This window comes from Ochlerotatus camptorhynchus, unplaced genomic scaffold, assembly GCF_037179485.1.
Source record: "Ochlerotatus camptorhynchus isolate MF236.1 unplaced genomic scaffold, CSIRO-AGI_Acam_v1.1 ptg000372l, whole genome shotgun sequence".
In the NCBI taxonomy this organism is placed as follows: domain Eukaryota; kingdom Metazoa; phylum Arthropoda; class Insecta; order Diptera; family Culicidae; genus Ochlerotatus; species Ochlerotatus camptorhynchus.
In genome coordinates this window covers 873230-891814 of record NW_027040860.1, presented here as the reverse complement: position 1 = coordinate 891814, position 18585 = coordinate 873230, and the positions used below count along the sequence as shown (strand labels likewise).

At 39.6% G+C, this 18585-nt stretch overlaps 1 protein-coding gene across 1 annotated transcript in view; it reads left to right on the top strand.

Annotated features, from left to right (window-relative positions):
- LOC135710239 (neural-cadherin-like) overlaps window positions 1-18585 on the top strand; it is a 1396020-nt gene that overhangs the window by 553565 nt on the left and 823870 nt on the right. The window contains exon 4 of the mRNA XM_065232757.1: window positions 9955-10955. Within this exon, the coding sequence (XP_065088829.1) occupies window positions 10922-10955 (34 nt within the window). The 5' untranslated portion in view covers window positions 9955-10921. The remainder of the gene's footprint in view (window positions 1-9954; window positions 10956-18585) is intronic.

Below are 18585 nucleotides of genomic sequence, written 5' to 3'. Positions count from 1 at the left end.
TTAATTTCCTTATTAAAACAATACCTAATGCAATTTTAGGTAGCTTTATTTGTTCCGGAGATATGAACAAAAGAAAGTAGTGGTTTCTAAAAAATAATGAAAAATGTAAAATGCGCCCCTTGACGGAAGGGTGCTCCGATTAGCATAAAACTTTGGATTTTTAAAATTTGAACTTAAATGAACATTCCCTACAAATTTGGTCCAAATCGGAAGAGGTCAATTTCATGTGCTGTGTACACTTGGCGCGGAATGACCCATATCCTATTTGCATAAAAACAGGTTAAACAAATATAAATGAACCATGCAAATAAATTAACCTAACCCTAGGAAAATTAAACACAGCTATTACACGTAATTGATGAACAGTGCGGATGTTGCGAATACGGACAGACTACTGAAGAACACTAAACGTAAGTACTAAACATGTACATGCAAATTAAAAACACTATGTAACGAATATCCTAAACATAATTAAAGTAAACGGTGTTAAAACTCGTAATCCTAAACACAAACCCACGAAGAGAATTTAACCTTAAACTGCTACGTACAACAAAACTTATGCTACTGTATAATTAGGATTTTTTTAAGTTACTGTTATTAAAATATAACGTTCACAAAACCTGAAACTGTCTTTTTTCATCAATCTCGCCACAATTATAGAAGACATCAAATGCTACACTCAATAGTTTCGTCGCAAATGGCCATGTCCCTTTTTTTATTTCGTCCCACTGTGCACCGTGAGAGCGAATATCTCACGCAGAGAACGATTACGAAACAATACAGACATAAGATTGAACAAAGCACGAACGAATCGACATAGATAAGCTTTATCTCCTTTTGTGTATGCTTTATGCCTCCATCTTCTTCAAATAACCGTTGTAAAATGTAGTGTCGTATAGTGTCCCATGTTAATTAAAATCAAACTCAATGTAAGTCCAGTAAAGTCTCCACCAAATAGTACCATAATACAACATTTAAAAAACATGAACCATACAGGAAGCTGCTCCAAGCTTATCGTGGCAACAAACAACATTTAATGACAAACGGTAGACTGTGTGTGTTCATGTTTTATCAACGTTTAATGTTAGTAGTAGGCTTAATAAATTGTAATATTTTTTAGTTAACCCTTGAAAAAGGCCACATTAAACGGCTGAAACGTAAGGGAAATGCAAAACTAACAGTTTGGATTACCCTAGACTGAGAAAGTCATGTAAAAGAAATCTCCATCTCCAGTCGAAAAATATAGTAAATTATTAACAATGTGAGGGTAATTTAAGGGGAGTTTTCCGGACGGCACCGGATTCGGAAACTGTTTGTTATTGAGAAAAATTTCAAGGAAATCCTCCTCATTTTGATTTCTTTTCCGTTGATCTGATTTCCGTACTGAGTACCAATGCTACCGACGCCAGCAAGGTAGCTCCCACACCTGGACCCTAACTATCGACCCATCAACTTATGGGCCGGGGTCCAACGGTTTTACTTTCCGTGATCAGAGATTTTATGCCTCAGAACATCCCGGTGGTGCCGACTGGGATTGAACCCAGGTCTTTTGGGGTAAGAATAAAGGCAGAAAAACTGGATTTGCTAGAAGCGCTTCTTTTACTTTTAAGAATAATGGATGTAAAAGTTCGTACTAAACGTATCATTAATTCGATCACGTCGAAATCATTGATTTGATGTTTCTGCTCCATGTGGCGGAAATGGGTGGTTATACACCAAAGTTCTAGTTTTCTTTGATACCTCAGCTGAGCCATTGAAGCTCCGCTGTTCATTTTAGAAACCGCCACTAGACGTCACTTGAAATTGTAAAATTTCTAGAACAACCGGAGAATAATTTCTACCGCCTTGACAATTTTGTTCAATTATCTTTTTGCCATTCTACATCCCAACCAGGAAGGAGTGCAGTTTCATGGTCTGACCGGTATACTGGTTTGTTTTGGTGTGTTCATGTTGTGGAACATAGTGACACAATCCTACCGAGGTTAGCCGGTTCTCTAGTACCTCTATTGCAGCATTCACTAAACGACTGCCGTCCTCTGTTCTGTGTTGTGTTTCAACTTTACGAACGATGCCGTATGTTGATACGCCTCTCCCCTTCCTCCCACATAGAATTCACAGCGCTTCTGAGAGTTAGTTCAACGCCAGTTGCTGTTTTGATAGGGAAATGTGGAACGTTGCAATTCAAAGTACCACACCCACGGAATTTGATCGTGAGTTGATTTTATTTTTCCAGGATGGCCAGAAAAAATAAATAAATAAAAGCAATTTTATTTCACAGTGTATCTCCCTTGGAGTCCTTCGATTCCATTTGCAAATTGTATCCAGGTTGTTTGGTTCTAAAAATCATCAAAAGACTTTTCTTTCAGGAAAAAAACTCAATCTATATTGACGCCCCATACAACATGGTAAAGTTAATAGAAAAGTTATGACCCACCAACTTTTATCCAATAAAAACGACCGAAAAAAGAAGAAGTTTAAAGTAGAATCAAATCAAAAAGAACAAAGCACTTAGCAACGTCGGCGAACTTCTTCCGTAATAAATTAAGAAGCGCCGTAATTTTCGACTGTCCAGTCGACCGCAGTCGTCCGAGGTTGGTGTTTGGAATTTCTTTCCCACTTGTCGGTTGCACACCCTTTTCCGTCGAATGGCTGAAAAAGTGGACGGTGACGGAAAAAAAGCAAAAGTTTCCACCCACCCCCCTTCGCCAGAACGCGCCGGTTCAATAATCGGTGAAACTCTTCGATTGCTTTCGCTCTCTGTGTTCGCTTTTTCCGCGAATTCGATAATGTACTACATCTCGTCGAGAGTTATGTAATGGTTTATTTTTTTTCTGTGGAAGTCAAGCTCCATCGAAGGAAGGGCTGCTGGAATTTGTAATGCACAATCGAAGTACACAGTTGAAATAAAAAAGGAAACGACGCGGAATGAATTTCGTTCTGCACTGTTTGTTGGATGGATGTTGGTTATTGAAAGGCGGGTGGAATTGTAATTCCGGGAGTTGAGCGATACAGAGGTAACGATGCAAGTTTATTGTTTGAATCGAGGAAGGAAGTTATTGTGTTCGGCTACGGTAGACCTGTAACCGGTGCTTTACTGTCGAGGACGGTAGGCGTCGAGTGAAATGTCATTCGTGGCACAATTGAAGTGAGTTGAAAAAGTTTGCATTGAACAACGATTTTGACTGAAATCGGATTTTCAAAAGTATTCGAACAATTGAACAGGAGACTGATGTTGTCTATTAAAATTGCAGAAGGGATGACATTACATGACATTTAATGTTGTATGGATTACAGTCAACTGGGCCACGTTCTAAGGAAATTGGTTGCGCCGAAGTTTTCCGGCTAACGGATAGAAAATGTTTGCTTGTTAAAATATCAGTGTGACCCATACTTGGCATTCATATTGGGAAACCGAGTAGTACATCTTCTTAGAAGGTCGAAAACCGATTTGACATATGTGCAAAAACTTGCCAACCATTTAGTACCCGAAGGATTTGATAATTCTCCGATTTCGTTAGTTACACTACCTTCCAAGTATTAACATATTTTCTAATAGGGTAAAGAACTACTTTAGCCTTTTTGCCCATTTTGGGCCTATCGAGCAGAAAACATCAAATAAATTCGTGATTTTGGCATAGTGGTTTTTTAGAGCATACCCTACCTTATAAAACTGTCATTAAAATTAATAGCTCCAGCACCACCATTTGATAAGCGCTATAAGATCGTCTTCCAGCTTAGTGGACCACTCTTGATAAGGTTTATAAAGCATGCTTGAGAATCACAATAAAACTGTCTTAAAACCTTTTGTAAGAAAGCCCCATACTCTACAAAAGGTTCTCATAGCCTCTTTAAGAGTAATATTGCATTCAAGCAGTTTTATTACGCTTTGGTAAAAATCAGTTATTAATCCAAATTAATTTTTATTACTTCAAAGCAACCGCCATAAATTAGCTTGTTGTTGTTCTGTTCTGCTGATTTTTTTTTTCCATACGGGAATCTTTAGCGGTAAAAATAAGTTTGAGTGCTGGTGTCAAGATCATCACCATGCAATCAATTTTTTTCATGGCGACATAAGTTGTACTTTGTACAACACACATGAGTTTTCCATTGCCATTTTGTTGCTGAGTTACCAATCGATCTGAAACCAACGAGTATACCTAAAAAAAACTTGTATTGATCAAAACAAGCTAAACTTTGATTTCATTAAACACTTAAAAATGCGGATAATAGGGAAAATGTAAATGCAAACCGCATAAACTATGACCATACTACGTGGGATTTGACTTAATTGATTACAACATGGAATATATATCGAGATCCTTACCGGCTAGAAAGTTACTACCTCTGACAAAATTGTTCAGGAGATCATAGCCTTGTCTCTAGCGGACAGTAGTTCAGAATTTTTGAACTACGTAGCACTAGTATACATGTGAAATTCTCGCATGTGATATATCTTGAGATCCTGACCAGATGGAAAGTTATTGTCTTTAACAAAGTTGTTCAGGAGGTTAAAGTCTATTTTTGGTGCACAATTTTTCAGAGTTTTCTCACTACGCGGCGCTAGTGTACACGTGAAATTTTCACGTATAAAATATCTCGAGATCCTGAGCTAATAGAAAGTTACTGTTTTCGGCAAAGTTGTTCAGGAGGTCAAGGTCTTTTGGCTGGAGAACAGAAGTTCAAAATTTTCTCACTGCGCTGCGCTAGTATACACATGCAATCCCTATATATGTTACAGCTCGAGATCCCGAACAGCTAGAAAATTACTGTCTTCGGCGAAGTTGTTTTGGAGATCAAAGCTTTTTTACTGATGAACAGTAAATATTTCAGAATATGTTCGGTATGCGGCGCCAGTGTGCATGTAAAATATTTGTATATGCTTCAGGTCAGGAAGTAACTGTCATCGTCAAAGTTGTACATGTGGCAAAGTTCTTCCAGATGGTGAACATGCAAATGTGTTTTGTTCAAAGCTCTCTCATTTTTCGTCCAATTTTTGATCTCCTTAGGTTATTTGCATGGTATGAATGGTATAGCATAAGGGTTCTACTACTACTTTTAATTAATTTTTTTTTCAGGTCAATTCTGTGAAAACTAATCATGATTCTTCAGTGTAAATTTTGAAAAATAGTTTTACATTGGGTGAATCTTTGGTATACAAAATTTGAAAATGATATTAAGTAATTTGCCTCTTCGTATTTCCATTCAAAATCTTCCAAAAGCTCTAGAAAGAACAAAAATTGGACGTTTTAAGAGGGTGTCCTTAAACTTATGATCGGGAGTGTACGGTTTTATAAATTTCTCCATTCAACTGAGCAAAAGTGCCTCACTCTCTGAGTTAGTCTCGTTGTCCGTGCACACGTAAATACAAGGATTTACCCTTCGATAAGACATTTTGAATATAGCCTTAATGAAGGGAGTCTCTAAACATTCATTTGGTGGAAGTTTCAGCGGTATTGTTCTTTAAGATAATGTTTTCCATCTGAGATACGTGTTACCACTAATTTATCATAGGCATACAAGTGGAACGACTCACCCTAATTAACGAATCCACAAATCTTCATGAAAATCTTCACCAGTAAAAGAAATCCAGAATATATTTGTCTTATCCCACTTTGGCTGATGTAAATTGTATTTTATTTTATGATATTTGATATGCGAGAATTGCCCGCCAAGTTTTGAGAAATTTCTGAACTACTGTTCATCAGCTAAAAGATCTGTATCTCCTTAACAGGTTTGCCAAATACAGTACATTTCTAGCTGTTCAGGTTCTCGAGACATTATAACTTGCGAAGATTTCACGTATATCCTAGCACCACGTAGTGAGAAAATTCTTTACTGTCGACCAACGAAAAAGTTTTGACAACTTTGCCGATCACAGTTTAGCAGGTCTCGAAATATATCTAATGTGAGAATTGCACTTGTATACAAGCGCAATGATGTGAAAAAAAAAATGAATTTCTGTCCACCAGCCAAATGGCCTTGGCTCCCTGAACAACTTTGCCGAAGACAGCAACATTCTATTTGGTCAGAATCTCGTGATATTTTATACGTGAAAGTTTCACGCCGCATAGGAAATTCCCAACTATTGTACACCAAGCAATAGGCTTTAACCTCCTGAACAACTTTGTCCAATACAGTAACTTTCAATCTAGTCAGGATCTCGAAACAAACCACATGCAAAAATTTCACGTGTATTCCAGCGCTACATAGTGAGAAAATTTTGAACTACTGTCCACTAGCGAAATCTAGCTGATCAGAATCACAAGATATTTTACATGCAAGAATTTCTCGTGTATACTAACGCCACGTAGTGTGAAAATTCTGAACTATTGTGCACCAAGCAATAGACATTGACCTCATGAACAACTTTTTCCAAGACAGTAATTGTCTACCTGTTCAGAATCTCGAGCTATGGCATACGCGAGAATTGTACACGTTTACTAGCGCCACGTGATGAAAAAATTCTGGGCTACTGTCCACCAGCCAAATAGTCTTTAGGCCCTGATCAAGTTTGCAGAAAACAGTAGCTTTCTCTCTGCTCAGGATCTCAAGCTATTGTATATGCGAGAATTGCATGTGTATACTAGCACCTAGTAGTGAAAAAAATTCTGAACAACTGTTCACCAACGAAAAGATCTTGACTTCCTGAACAACTTTGCCAAAGACATTTACTCTCTATCTGGTCAGGATCTAGTGATGTATCACATGCGAGAACATAACATGTATACGAGCACTATCTAGTGCGAAGATTCTGAACTACTGTTCACCAGCAAAAAGGCTATGATCTCCTGAACAGCTGTGCCTGATCCAGTAACTTCCTATCTGCTCAGGATCTCGAGCTATTGTACATGTAAACATTGCAAGTATATACTAGCGCCACGTAGTGAGATTTTCTGAACTACTCCATCAACGAAAAACTTTGCCGAAGACAATTTGACTGTTTGGTCAGAATCTCGAGATATTTTATATGAGAATTTAACGTGTATACTAGCGCCGCGTATTGAGAAAATGTTGAACTATTGTGCACCAAGAAATAGGCTTTGATCTCATCAACAACTTTGTCGACGACAGTAACTTTCTAGCTGGACATGATCATCTCGAGATATATCACATGCGATAGTTTCACATGTATTCTAGCGCTACGTAGTGAGAAAATTCTGAACTACTCTCCACCAGCAAAAAGATTATGATCTCCTGAACAACTTTGCCCAAGACAGTAACTTTCTACCTGGTCAGGATCTCGACATTTTCCATGTTGTAACCAATTAAGTAAAATCCCACGTAGAACGGACACCGTTTACGCAGTTTCTATTCACATTTTCTCTATTATCCGAATTATTTGGGGGTTAACTGTGATAAAAGTTTAGCTTGTTTAGTTAAAAACAAGTTTTTTTTTAAGGAATACCCGTTGGTTTCACACCGATTGGTAGCTCGGCTGCAAAATGGCAATGGTAAACTCACACTGTTTTACAAAGTACAACGCGCGAGTACTCCTGTTTCAAAAGTTGGCGGAGGGTTAACAAAAAAGATTGTTTCAAAAATCAAAGGAATTTGATGGAATCATCTTAATTTTACAGAAAATAGATCTTAATAAATAAATTCATACCAATGCACACTGGAGATCATTTCGGATCTCTAATTTAGCCATTATTTTATTGAAATTTCTTGGATTTAATTCCAAGGCTAATGGCGTTTTCATAATGACAATATGGCGACAGAGGACAGCAGGCAAGAAAACCCACTTTTGACAAGCTGCAACTGAATGTTCATAATTATTTTAAAACAACTGTTTGATGGCCAACTAGTTTTATTGCACTAATATATACAGCAATATAAGGATTTTTTTTGGGTTTATAAGGGCAATTAATATTGTTTTTTTTTTTTATATTTCAAGGCAATCATAAAACCTATCATAAGTGAAAATAGCATAAGCATCAGTTGGTTTTTAATAAGATTTATAGGGGTTTTGTAGATAGCTATAAGAATGTTCCACGACTTGCATTGTATATGACCGTCATAAAACTGTTGGTTATGGTTGCAGCTGCAATAAAACCTTTATAAATTTTGAATATAGCTAAGCAGCTCTAGATTTGTTATTTGGGTTATGCATTTGGTACGATACTTTAGTTCAAAAACTACCGAACTAAGTCAATACGAACATGTGTCAAACACCCATAATTCTTAAAAACAAAAACAGATTTTATCTTCATCCGTTAGGCTGAAGTGAATCCAATGGCATTTCAATGGTGTTTCAATGCGTTGGGCTCAATTTAGGATCCGTAGGCCAAGCTTGGAGTCAAGAAACAGGGTTAGATTTTTAAAAAATATCTCAACAATTTGTTCCTCTTTATAAAATCTTACGGTTCTTGCGAAGCGTTAAATAAATTTAAAAGTCTCTGTTGTGAAAACATTCTATTAATTGAACAAATCCGCTCGAAAAATAGAGGAAAAGGGCGCATTGTGCTCAGTTGGCCTAACATTAGATCCAAGCCCTATATTTCAAAAAATGAACAATAACGATCATCGAAAGATTAGCAACAAATATTTGAAAAGTCTTCTGACGATCGCATTACCAAATCCATACATGTCTTGATTCCTTTCAGATTATGAATATATTTAAAAAAAAATACTGCCAGATAAGTTGACATTCTCCGGTTAGGAGCCAAATAGATTGTGATGGAAGAAGTTTGGTGACCTAGTAGCGATCGTTTTTGTCTACTGAGCAGAAGATCATGGATCATAATCCCAGGCTTCTTCTTAGTATTTTAATTTATTTTATGGAAGAATATACCGTGGCCAATTGCCTTTTACAGAGCTGTGCGAAATAAGTTGTATTCTCGGTAAATCATGAGATATGCTTGATCTGGGTTTGGAATCATAGTTAACTGCTTCCGGGGCATTATTTAATTTGAAAAGTCTTATGTCATTGTGCTTAAACGATCATCACTCGCAGCGATTTGAAGTTATTGAAGAGGCTCGACGGTCTAATGGTGACCGTTTTTACTCACTTAGCAGAAGTTAATGGGTTCAATCCAGACCCCTCTACGCTACTGAGTTGATAGGGTTACATTGCTTCCTTTTTTTTTGTTGATTTGTTTTCCGTCGATCTTGTTTTCCGTGCTGAGCACCTATGCTACCGACGCCAGGAAGGCAGCTCCCACACCTGGACCCTACCTATCTGTGAGGTTTGGACCGTATCCCACCTGAATCACCCAACCCAATGGAAGCGCTTTGCCCCACGATGGCGTAACTGCCATACAATGAAACCACTGGAAGCGGCTCCAGTTCTGATGAAGGAGGCTTTTTTGGATAGTGGAAGATAAAGTGTTTATTGTGTTGTACCATTTGACTATAGTTTTAAGATGTATTGTATAGTGACCAAGAATCCTTGGCTCTGCAAAGTTAATTCGTTTGAGTCTTATCAAATAAATTAATAAACAACATTTTTGATGTAACTCAGTTATGTTCCTTTATTTTTTTCTACTACTTTCGATATTTTATCTCTATATATAAATATATATATATATATCAAGCAAACTAATGACAATTTTTGAGGGTGATGATGATTAAATAAATTAACTTGATTCTTCTATTTGTTTGTTGTTCTTCTAGAAGTTCTTTGAGGTTTTAACGTTTTATCCATTTCAACCTTTTTTCCATTCAACCATCTATCCATAGGCCTTTTGTCCACACGACCTTTTGTCTCACAAGCAAAGCTCCACTTGTGCTTGGTAAAACAGAACTGTTGAATAAGTCAAAAAATATAAAATATTAACATCACAGTGTTAACCAACTGTTTGCCAAATCTTAAAAAGGCATAATTAATTTACTCGTACATCGTCCTGGGACTTTCGATGATAAAACGCTTTCATGTCAATCTTTTCATCTTTCAGTGAATTTAAGTCAGCATTCTTCATTAACTTTGCCTTTCTGCTCAATCTTCTCTCTCCACAGGACCAAATGATACACCGATCCAACAACAAAGTCAGCAAGTGAACTCCAACAGTGCTTGCAGCTTAGAGTACCGGCAACTTTTCGAATTTCTTCCGACACAGGCGTAACAAAAAAAAATGCAAAGAAGAATAAGAAAAAGTAAAGTGTGATCAAAGGCTATCGTACCCGCTGACATCATCTGACTAACGACGAGCGGGAGCACGGAAGAGTTGTACCTTGTAAAGCTACCTTTCTCGGTTTTCAGCGTTACCCGAGTAAGTACCGTCTGAACGTACACCACCGACACTCACTTGTGGCAATAAATCGATTTACTTTGAAAAAGACGTCGACGTGGGCCACCCCAGAAGGGAGGGAATCGAAAAAAGTTCGGTAGCAAAAAATTGCAACTTGAAGCCGACCGATCGACCAACCGACGAAACGAACCCCCACTTTGATGAAGGGGAAAAGTGTAACTTTCAACAGTTGAATGAATGAAATAAAAAAAAAGTAAAAAGAAAACAAGAAATAACGAGCAAGTACTTAAATGCGAACCAGAGAACCAGAATCCGTGGAAAAAACAGATACAAGAGAAAGCAATAAACGTAGAATTTCCGCAAAACCAAACGATTTTCCTTCGGTAGTGTACAGCCACTACTCATCGTAAAAGGACGAAAACTTTATGCGAATGAAAAAATTAAAAGAATAAGAAAAGTTGTGTTGTGCATCCCAGCATAGTGCAATACAGCACGACCGGAAAGAAATGAAATATTGAAGGAGAACTACTTATCCGTGTACTGTGTGTGTGTGTGCATGTGTGTTATAGAAGAAGTAAAGAAAGCAGCAACCAGGACAAAATAAACCATTCCCTCACTCCTCACCGTTGGCAGAATCCAGGCGTCTGTGTGTGCGCGCGTCCAAATCCAAACTGGCGAAACCGTACGATTACCATTTTTATGCTGCTGCCACGGTTCAACACTAGCCCGGACCAATGAATGTGGTGCTACTGTTGCAGATTATAATCGGTAAGTGGTATTTCCGAACCGAAAATTGTATGTTCTGAAAAGGGGGTGTGGTGAATCATAAAAGTGCAATGCTTGCGACAAATGAAAACCTTACAACTTAAGGATCCTTGGAAAATTCACAATAATCAATATTACCATCATAGAATAGCAGGATAGGTATTTTTCATAAGATTCAAATTACCCATACTAAGAGATGAACGAGCCCAAGGCTGAAAATATCTATAATAAAGCCAAAAAGAAAATTTTATTTATTAATTTATTTCGTCAACCAACGTAGACTAGTACAATTAATACAGTTTTGTTTTCTTAAATATATATTTATATAAAAAAGTAGTGTCAGCTTTCTTGTCTTTTCTTTTATGAGTTGTTATTTCTTATGGAATAAAAATATTGCTTTAGTTTATGCCGAGACATTGTAAAGTCAATGGTTTCGCAGTGTTTATTGTAAGAGGCCATCATGCGGTTTAATGGCCTGGGCTGGGCTTTTCATGCGATTGAAATTTTGACAATAAATCAAAATTTCAGTCGCATTCTGTCTGTGTGAAGAAATTGTTGGAAATACGTCGGTTGATAAAGTATGGTCATTGTTATTATTAGTTACCTCAGTCTCATGCCGAGCATCGTTATATAGAAATAATGAGTATTCCTCAAGGTGCGTCAGCGGCGTTGAAAATTTACAGGATTGTAAAATTTGAGGGCGGCCTCCCTAGTAGATTGTAGCCGTTGCGTGCGTTCACTGGACAGGAATGTACGGTAGGATTGCAGGTCTGCCAAGGCGTCGTTTCGAGTAATTCCAAGTTCATCATGGACGTCCAGGAAAATTTCGTGCAGGAGATTTCTGTCTTTTGGTAGTCCTTCAGCTGCTAGCATTAGAATAGCACTGGTTTTGGTGATTCCGCGAATACATGTTGATGATGGCTGGTCATGCAGGAAGGAGAGGTAGGTCCGAACAATGTCCATAATTTTCGGGTCCCTTAGACGCGCCTTCAGGAAGCGTTGGTCGCCAGTTACGGACTGTTCAGTAAGTCTCACTATTGGCCGACGCATGGGGCCCAGACGAGGAGGGTGTTCTCGCTCAGTTGGTTTTTCAGTTCGATAAGGGTTAATAGTTTCCCCTTTTTCGAAATTAATGAAATTTAGTCCGCTTTCTTTGGGTGGCCGAGAAAATTGTATTCGTGCAGCAGCCAAAAGTTCTTTATCCAAAGGTAATGCAGTGCTGTTGTAGAGATGGCTGCTTCGGGTCCTGTTGTTGTTGATGTTGTTGTTATTGCTGTTGTTGTTGTTGTTGTTGTTGTTGTTGTTGTTGTTGTTGTTGTTGTTGTTGTTGTTGTTGTTGTTGTTGTTGTTGTTGTTGTTGTTGTTGTTGTTGTTGTTGTTGTTGTTGTTGTTGTTGTTGTTGTTGTTGTTGTTGTTGTTGTTGTTGTTGTTGTTGTTGTTGTTGTTGTTGTTGTTGTTGTTGTTGTTGTTGTTGTTGTTGTTGTTGTTGTTGTTGTTGTTGTTGTTGTTGTTGTTGTTGTTGTTGTTGTTGTTGTTGTTGTTGTTGTTGTTGTTGTTGTTGTTGTTGTTGTTGTTGTTGTTGTTGTTGTTGTTGTTGTTGTTGTTGTTGTTGTTGTTGTTGTTGTTGTTGTTGTTGTTGTTGTTGTTGTTGTTGTTGTTGTTGTTGTTGTTGTTGTTGTTGTTGTTGTTGTTGTTGTTGTTGTTGTTGTTGTTGTTGTTGTTGTTGTTGTTGTTGTTGTTGTTGTTGTTGTTGTTGTTGTTGTTGTTGTTGTTGTTGTTGTTGTTGTTGTTGTTGTTGTTGTTGTTGTTGTTGTTGTTGTTGTTGTTGTTGTTGTTGTTGTTGTTGTTGTTGTTGTTGTTGTTGTTGTTGTTGTTGTTGTTGTTGTTGTTGTTGTTGTTGTTGTTGTTGTTGTTGTTGTTGTTGTTGTTGTTGTTGTTGTTGTTGTTGTTGTTGTTGTTGTTGTTGTTGTTGTTGTTGTTGTTGTTGTTGTTGTTGTTGTTGTTGTTGTTGTTGTTGTTGTTGTTGTTGTTGTTGTTGTTGTTGTTGTTGTTGTTGTTGTTGTTGTTGTTGTTGTTGTTGTTGTTGTTGTTGTTGTTGTTGTTGTTGTTGTTGTTGTTGTTGTTGTTGTTGTTGTTGTTGTTGTTGTTGTTGTTGTTGTTGTTGTTGTTGTTGTTGTTGTTGTTGTTGTTGTTGTTGTTGTTGTTGTTGTTGTTGTTGTTGTTGTTGTTGTTGTTGTTGTTGTTGTTGTTGTTGTTGTTGTTGTTGTTGTTGTTGTTGTTGTTGTTGTTGTTGTTGTTGTTGTTGTTGTTGTTGTTGTTGTTGTTGTTGTTGTTGTTGTTGTTGTTGTTGTTGTTGTTGTTGTTGTTGTTGTTGTTGTTGTTGTTGTTGTTGTTGTTGTTGTTGTTGTTGTTGTTGTTGTTGTTGTTGTTGTTGTTGTTGTTGTTGTTGTTGTTGTTGTTGTTGTTGTTGTTGTTGTTGTTGTTGTTGTTGTTGTTGTTGTTGTTGTTGTTGTTGTTGTTGTTGTTGTTGTTGTTGTTGTTGTTGTTGTTGTTGTTGTTGTTGTTGTTGTTGTTGTTGTTGTTGTTGTTGTTGTTGTTGTTGTTGTTGTTGTTGTTGTTGTTGTTGTTGTCGTCGTTGTTATTGTTGCAATTTCCAATAGTGTAGTTGTTACTGCCGCTGTTTTTGTTGGTATTGTTGTGGGGGTTGTTACCTGGTTTCTTTTCTCGTTTTTTGCGCCTAAGTCTGGCTTTTTCCTCGTTTTTTTCCTGGAGACGGCGGGAATGTTGCTTGGCGTCATATTCTGTCCAGTCACGCTTCCATACTTTTTTATTTCCCAAGATTCGCCAGCTGGGGGCTGGTTCGTCAATTGTGTAATTCTTGGAAATGATGACGGCTGGTGTTGAAAGAGATTTTGCCATTTCTTCTATGGGAGATTTTATTTCACATGCTAGAGTACTTTGGGAGTCCGCTAACTCATTCTTGAGTGTGGAAATTATTGCAGGTAGTTGGTTAATTGAGTGCTTTGTTGTTGTTGTTATTGCCGCTACTGCTGCTGTTGCCGCTGATTTGGCTGCCGCTTTTACAGCTGTGCAGGTGTCCACCGAAGGTGTGTCCAGAATTGATGAAATTGCATTTTTCATTTCAACAGCAATAAGTTTGTTGCTGCTGGTGACGGTCGACATGCTACGCTTAATATTGTCAAGCATTTCTTCAATGTGTTCAAGCACTGCGTCATGCGTCGCACTGAGGTTTTTGAAGTTAGTAAGCAATTTGTGATTTGCTTCCAAAGTATTGCCAATGTTTTCTTTGATGCCATTCAATGTTGTAGACAGTTCCTTCAGATTAAGTTCATTTATGAACTTATCCTGGCAGTCTTGGCACAAAGGCAGCATGAAGGTCCGAAGAATGTCTTCATGATTTCGCTGTGCACCAACACAACCTGCGTGAAAGGTCCGGTTGCAGGTGCCATGGCAGCGCCATAGAAAGCTATTGTCTTTTTGCACGCAATTCACTATTCCGCACTTCATTGCACTCGCGTCGGATGATAAAAAAAAACTTTTAAAATAAACACGGAGTTCGCGCGGGTCAGTTTTTAAAATATGATAAAAAATTGTTTGGATATTTAAAGTATATACAAGAGCGCTGCTAAAGCGCGTCCGAACGCAAAGGTGGTTCGTTATGGAATCCAATAACGATCTCCGAAACATTTTCTGTTCGGGAAATACAAACACTACGACCAGTAATTTGATCTATTGTAGTATATTCCGTGTCCTGAGTTGTATTACTCCATCACTATTGAGAAATGATTAAGTATTCTGTTTTGATACAGATGTTATTCTTGCCTTCATCGTAAGGAATCGATTCTAACCGCTATTTATACCCTGCAAAGAATGAGAGCACTTACCTACCTACCTAACTACGAGTCAAACTTAACTAACGTGCCAGATCACGTATGATCTGAAGATCTGATCTCAGACAGGTGTCTCTGAATCTTTCCAAGGAGACCGTTCGTCGCTCTTCGAGAGGCTGAAGGCCAGCCAGGCGGTGAACCTCAGAATTTCGGGTCCATGGAGGACTGTTTAGGATCATCCTAAGGATCTTGTTCTGGATCCTTTGGAGTTTGAGGTGATGGCACATAGCACAGCTCTCCCAGGTTGGCGTTCCGTACTCAATGGCGTTCCGTACTCAATGGTCAATTTTTAAGGGAAAGGGTGGACTTTCTGTTGATAAGTGGGTAGAGCGACCTAATCAAGATGTTGCACTTGGTGGATGTTTTGTCCACATGGGAGTGTCAAGAGTGAGACCAAGGTAGACGACTTCACTCGACCATTCAATGGGAGTGTTATCAAGGTGGACTTTTGAGTTACCAGGCGGAACAAGCCGAGGTGAGTTGATGTGCGGAAATAGTATGGTCTGTGTTTTAGCTGCATTGATACAAATCTTCCAGCTTTTGAAATAGTCGGACAGAACATCTAGGCCTGATTGGAGTTTTCTTGTCAGAGCACGGATCACTCGACCCTTATAGATGATGGCAGTGTCATCCGCAAACATTGACAAAATACCACCACCCGGAAGGGGAGGAACATCTGACGTGAAGATGTTGAAGAGAATGGGACCAAGGAGGCTACCCTGGGGAACCACAGCATCAGTGTTGACCGTATCAGAAGGAGAATTGTTCAAGAAGACCTGGAATGATCTGCCCGACAAGTAGTTTTTCAGAGTTGGTTGGAAATGCTAACATGAAGCTTTAGTGTGATGATTTATTAGCTAGAGAATGATCTTTAGAAGAGGGAAGGTGGATAGTTCCGTTAGAGTACGGCAGTATGAAAATTGAATAGAAGTTGAAAATGAGCGAAGGGCCATTAAAGCGACAGTTTTCAAGATGGAGGCACATTTTTGCCTAGCCCGTACTATGTACGCGGGGACTTGAAGTATGTCTCCAAGTCCACAGGCAAAAATGTGCGTCCCTCTTGTTGCTCATAAACTGACTGCGGCTGTGGAATAGTTCTAGCGACTTTGCACTTTGACTTTGAAAACTGTCGCTTTAATGGCCCTTCGCTCATTTTCAACTTCTATTCAATTTTCATACTGCCGTACTCTAACGGAACTATCCACCTTCCCTCTTCTAAAGATCATTCTCTAGCTAATAAATCATCACACTAAAGCTTCATGTTAGCATTTCCAACCAACTCTGAAAATCGTTAACTTCGCGTATGAAGTAACATAAAAAACACTTTGAAAGTAGTTTTTGATGATTTTTACAAGGAAGATCGGGAAGTTGTATCGATGCAGAAGCTTGTACACTAGACCATCATGCCAGACATTGTCGAACGCCTTCTCGACGTTCAACAATGCCATGGCAGATGTATTGGAAACAGACTTGTTCCGCTTGGTGATGTTACTAACCCGTGCGAGTTGGTGGATGGTAGAGTGGCCTTTCCTAAACCCGAATTGCTCTTTGAGAAAGATGTTACTATCATTTGAAAACACCAGCAGACGGTTGAGTATCAACTTTTCGAATAGCTTCGAGATGGAGGACAAGAGGCTGATGGGGCGATAGCTTTTGGCACTGGTAGGATTTTGCCAGACTTGTGTATTGGAATGACTTTGGATAACTTCCAGCATGCAGGGAAGTAGCCAAGCTTCAAACACTTATTGAAGACCACTGCAAGGTGCTTGAAGAAGTCAACACTCAAGTTTTTCACTGTCGATGGAGTACACCAGCGGCCTTCATGTTCTTGGTTGATTTAATCGCTGCTATTACCTCATCAGTCGATATTCTACTTTCGTCTGGGACAACTACGAGGGTGGCAGTGACTCTAGACATTGCCTCTGATACTGCAGGCTCGTGAGTACTCACCATGGCGTGGCCAAGGTTATGTGAATTCACAAAGTGTTGCCCAAGAGCATTGACCTTTTCAACTGGGGTTATTAGCAAAGATGGATCCGAATTTTGGTTAGGGGAGCAGAGGGGAGGAATGGGCCTCAGCTTATTTTTCAACATCTTTGCCATCTGGGAGAGAGTGAATGTTGCTTGCAAAGTCCGCATTTCTGAGATCCACCATCCTGGCTTGGAGTTTGTTCAAACGGTTGCAATTGGTCTTCAGGATAGGCAGACCAGTACGCTGGTACTGCCTACGAATCGTGCTGCGGAATCTAATGAGGTCTTTAGTGTGCCTGTCAAGGTTCAGAGTATTACTCACCTGTCTAGATACTAGCACATGTAGCTCCCTGGCCCGGGAAATTGCTTCATCGATGGAGCGCAGACACCAGTCAACGTCTTCGAACGATTCCGGTTGGACATCGTAATCTACAGCGGTGTCGACGCAGTGTTGGAACTGACCCCAGTCGGCACGATGATAGTTGCGCCGGAAAGCTTGAAATCGGTTAGCGGTGGATCCCACCACAGCCACCACCCGGATAGTGTTCGGAGCTGAGTTCTTGAACGACGACTGGTTTAGAGATGTTGGGCAAATTGTAGATGTAGAAATCGATGGTTGAATGAGCTCCAGATCGACTCAACCGGGCGGGACAATCCGGGCTCAAGATGTTGTAGTGACCTTCTTCAACGTCGTCGTTGAAGATAATGCCGTTCTTGTTGTTTCTGCTGTTTCCCCAGGCTTGCTGTTTCGCGTTGAGGTCCCCGACGATATAGTATTTACTTGCTCTGCCGCCGAGTTAACTTCATGATGTCCTGTCGCAATTTTGATGCCGACCCGCCGTTTATGTTGACTTGCTTGGGGCAATATGCCGCGATGATGGTGATAGAGCCAACACAAATGGAAACTTCCACACCGATGGCTTCGATGGCTTGAAGATGAAAACTCGGCAGCAGGTGGCAGCATATGTTCCTTCTAGTGGTATGGTAAGGCTATCTTCTGGTTTGAGATGGGTCTCGGTAAAGATACCGACGTCAATGTTGTGTTCATTCCGGAATGAGGCTAGCTCGGTCTTTTTTGCTCGGATTGAGCAAGCATTCCAATTTGCAAAGCGCATGTTGCGGGGCTCATTTGACCCCATAATTGTACAAAAGATAGCCAATGACCTGAATCTTGTCGTCGCGGGTTTTGCACCTTTTCATCATGTTGTGCATCTCGGTGAAAATACTCCACATTTCCGCAGAGGTGTACAGAGACGGTTCATTTTCCTTTGGAGGGAGGGATGCACCATATTGTCGCTATTGAAACCTGGGCGGGAGGCCAGGTGCAGCTGCGGCTGACAAACTTTGGTTGAGCGGCAGTGGAGGAAGCACCGGAATCGGCCGGCGTGGTTGTAGAGTTGGATAGTTCCAATTGTTATCTTCTGGTACCGGGTCACTTCTCCGTTTCGATTGGTTCATCGTTGATGACTTTTTTGCGGATTTGAATGAATTCCGCTCGCTTTGGGCAATAACGACTAGTGTCTCGATGGTTGGAACCACAATTGATGCACTATGGCTCTGCCTCGTCGGAAAGTTTGTATTCCTGAGTCTTGTGTGAATCACCGTAGGACCCACATTTGGGCAGCATGTGACAGTTCCGGGTGCCATGTCCAAAACCATGGTAGTTTGTGCACTGCGTGGCGTCACGGTGCACAGGCTTGTACCGCTTCCATTTCAATATCGTGCTGAAAAGAGCGCGGATGCTACGCAAC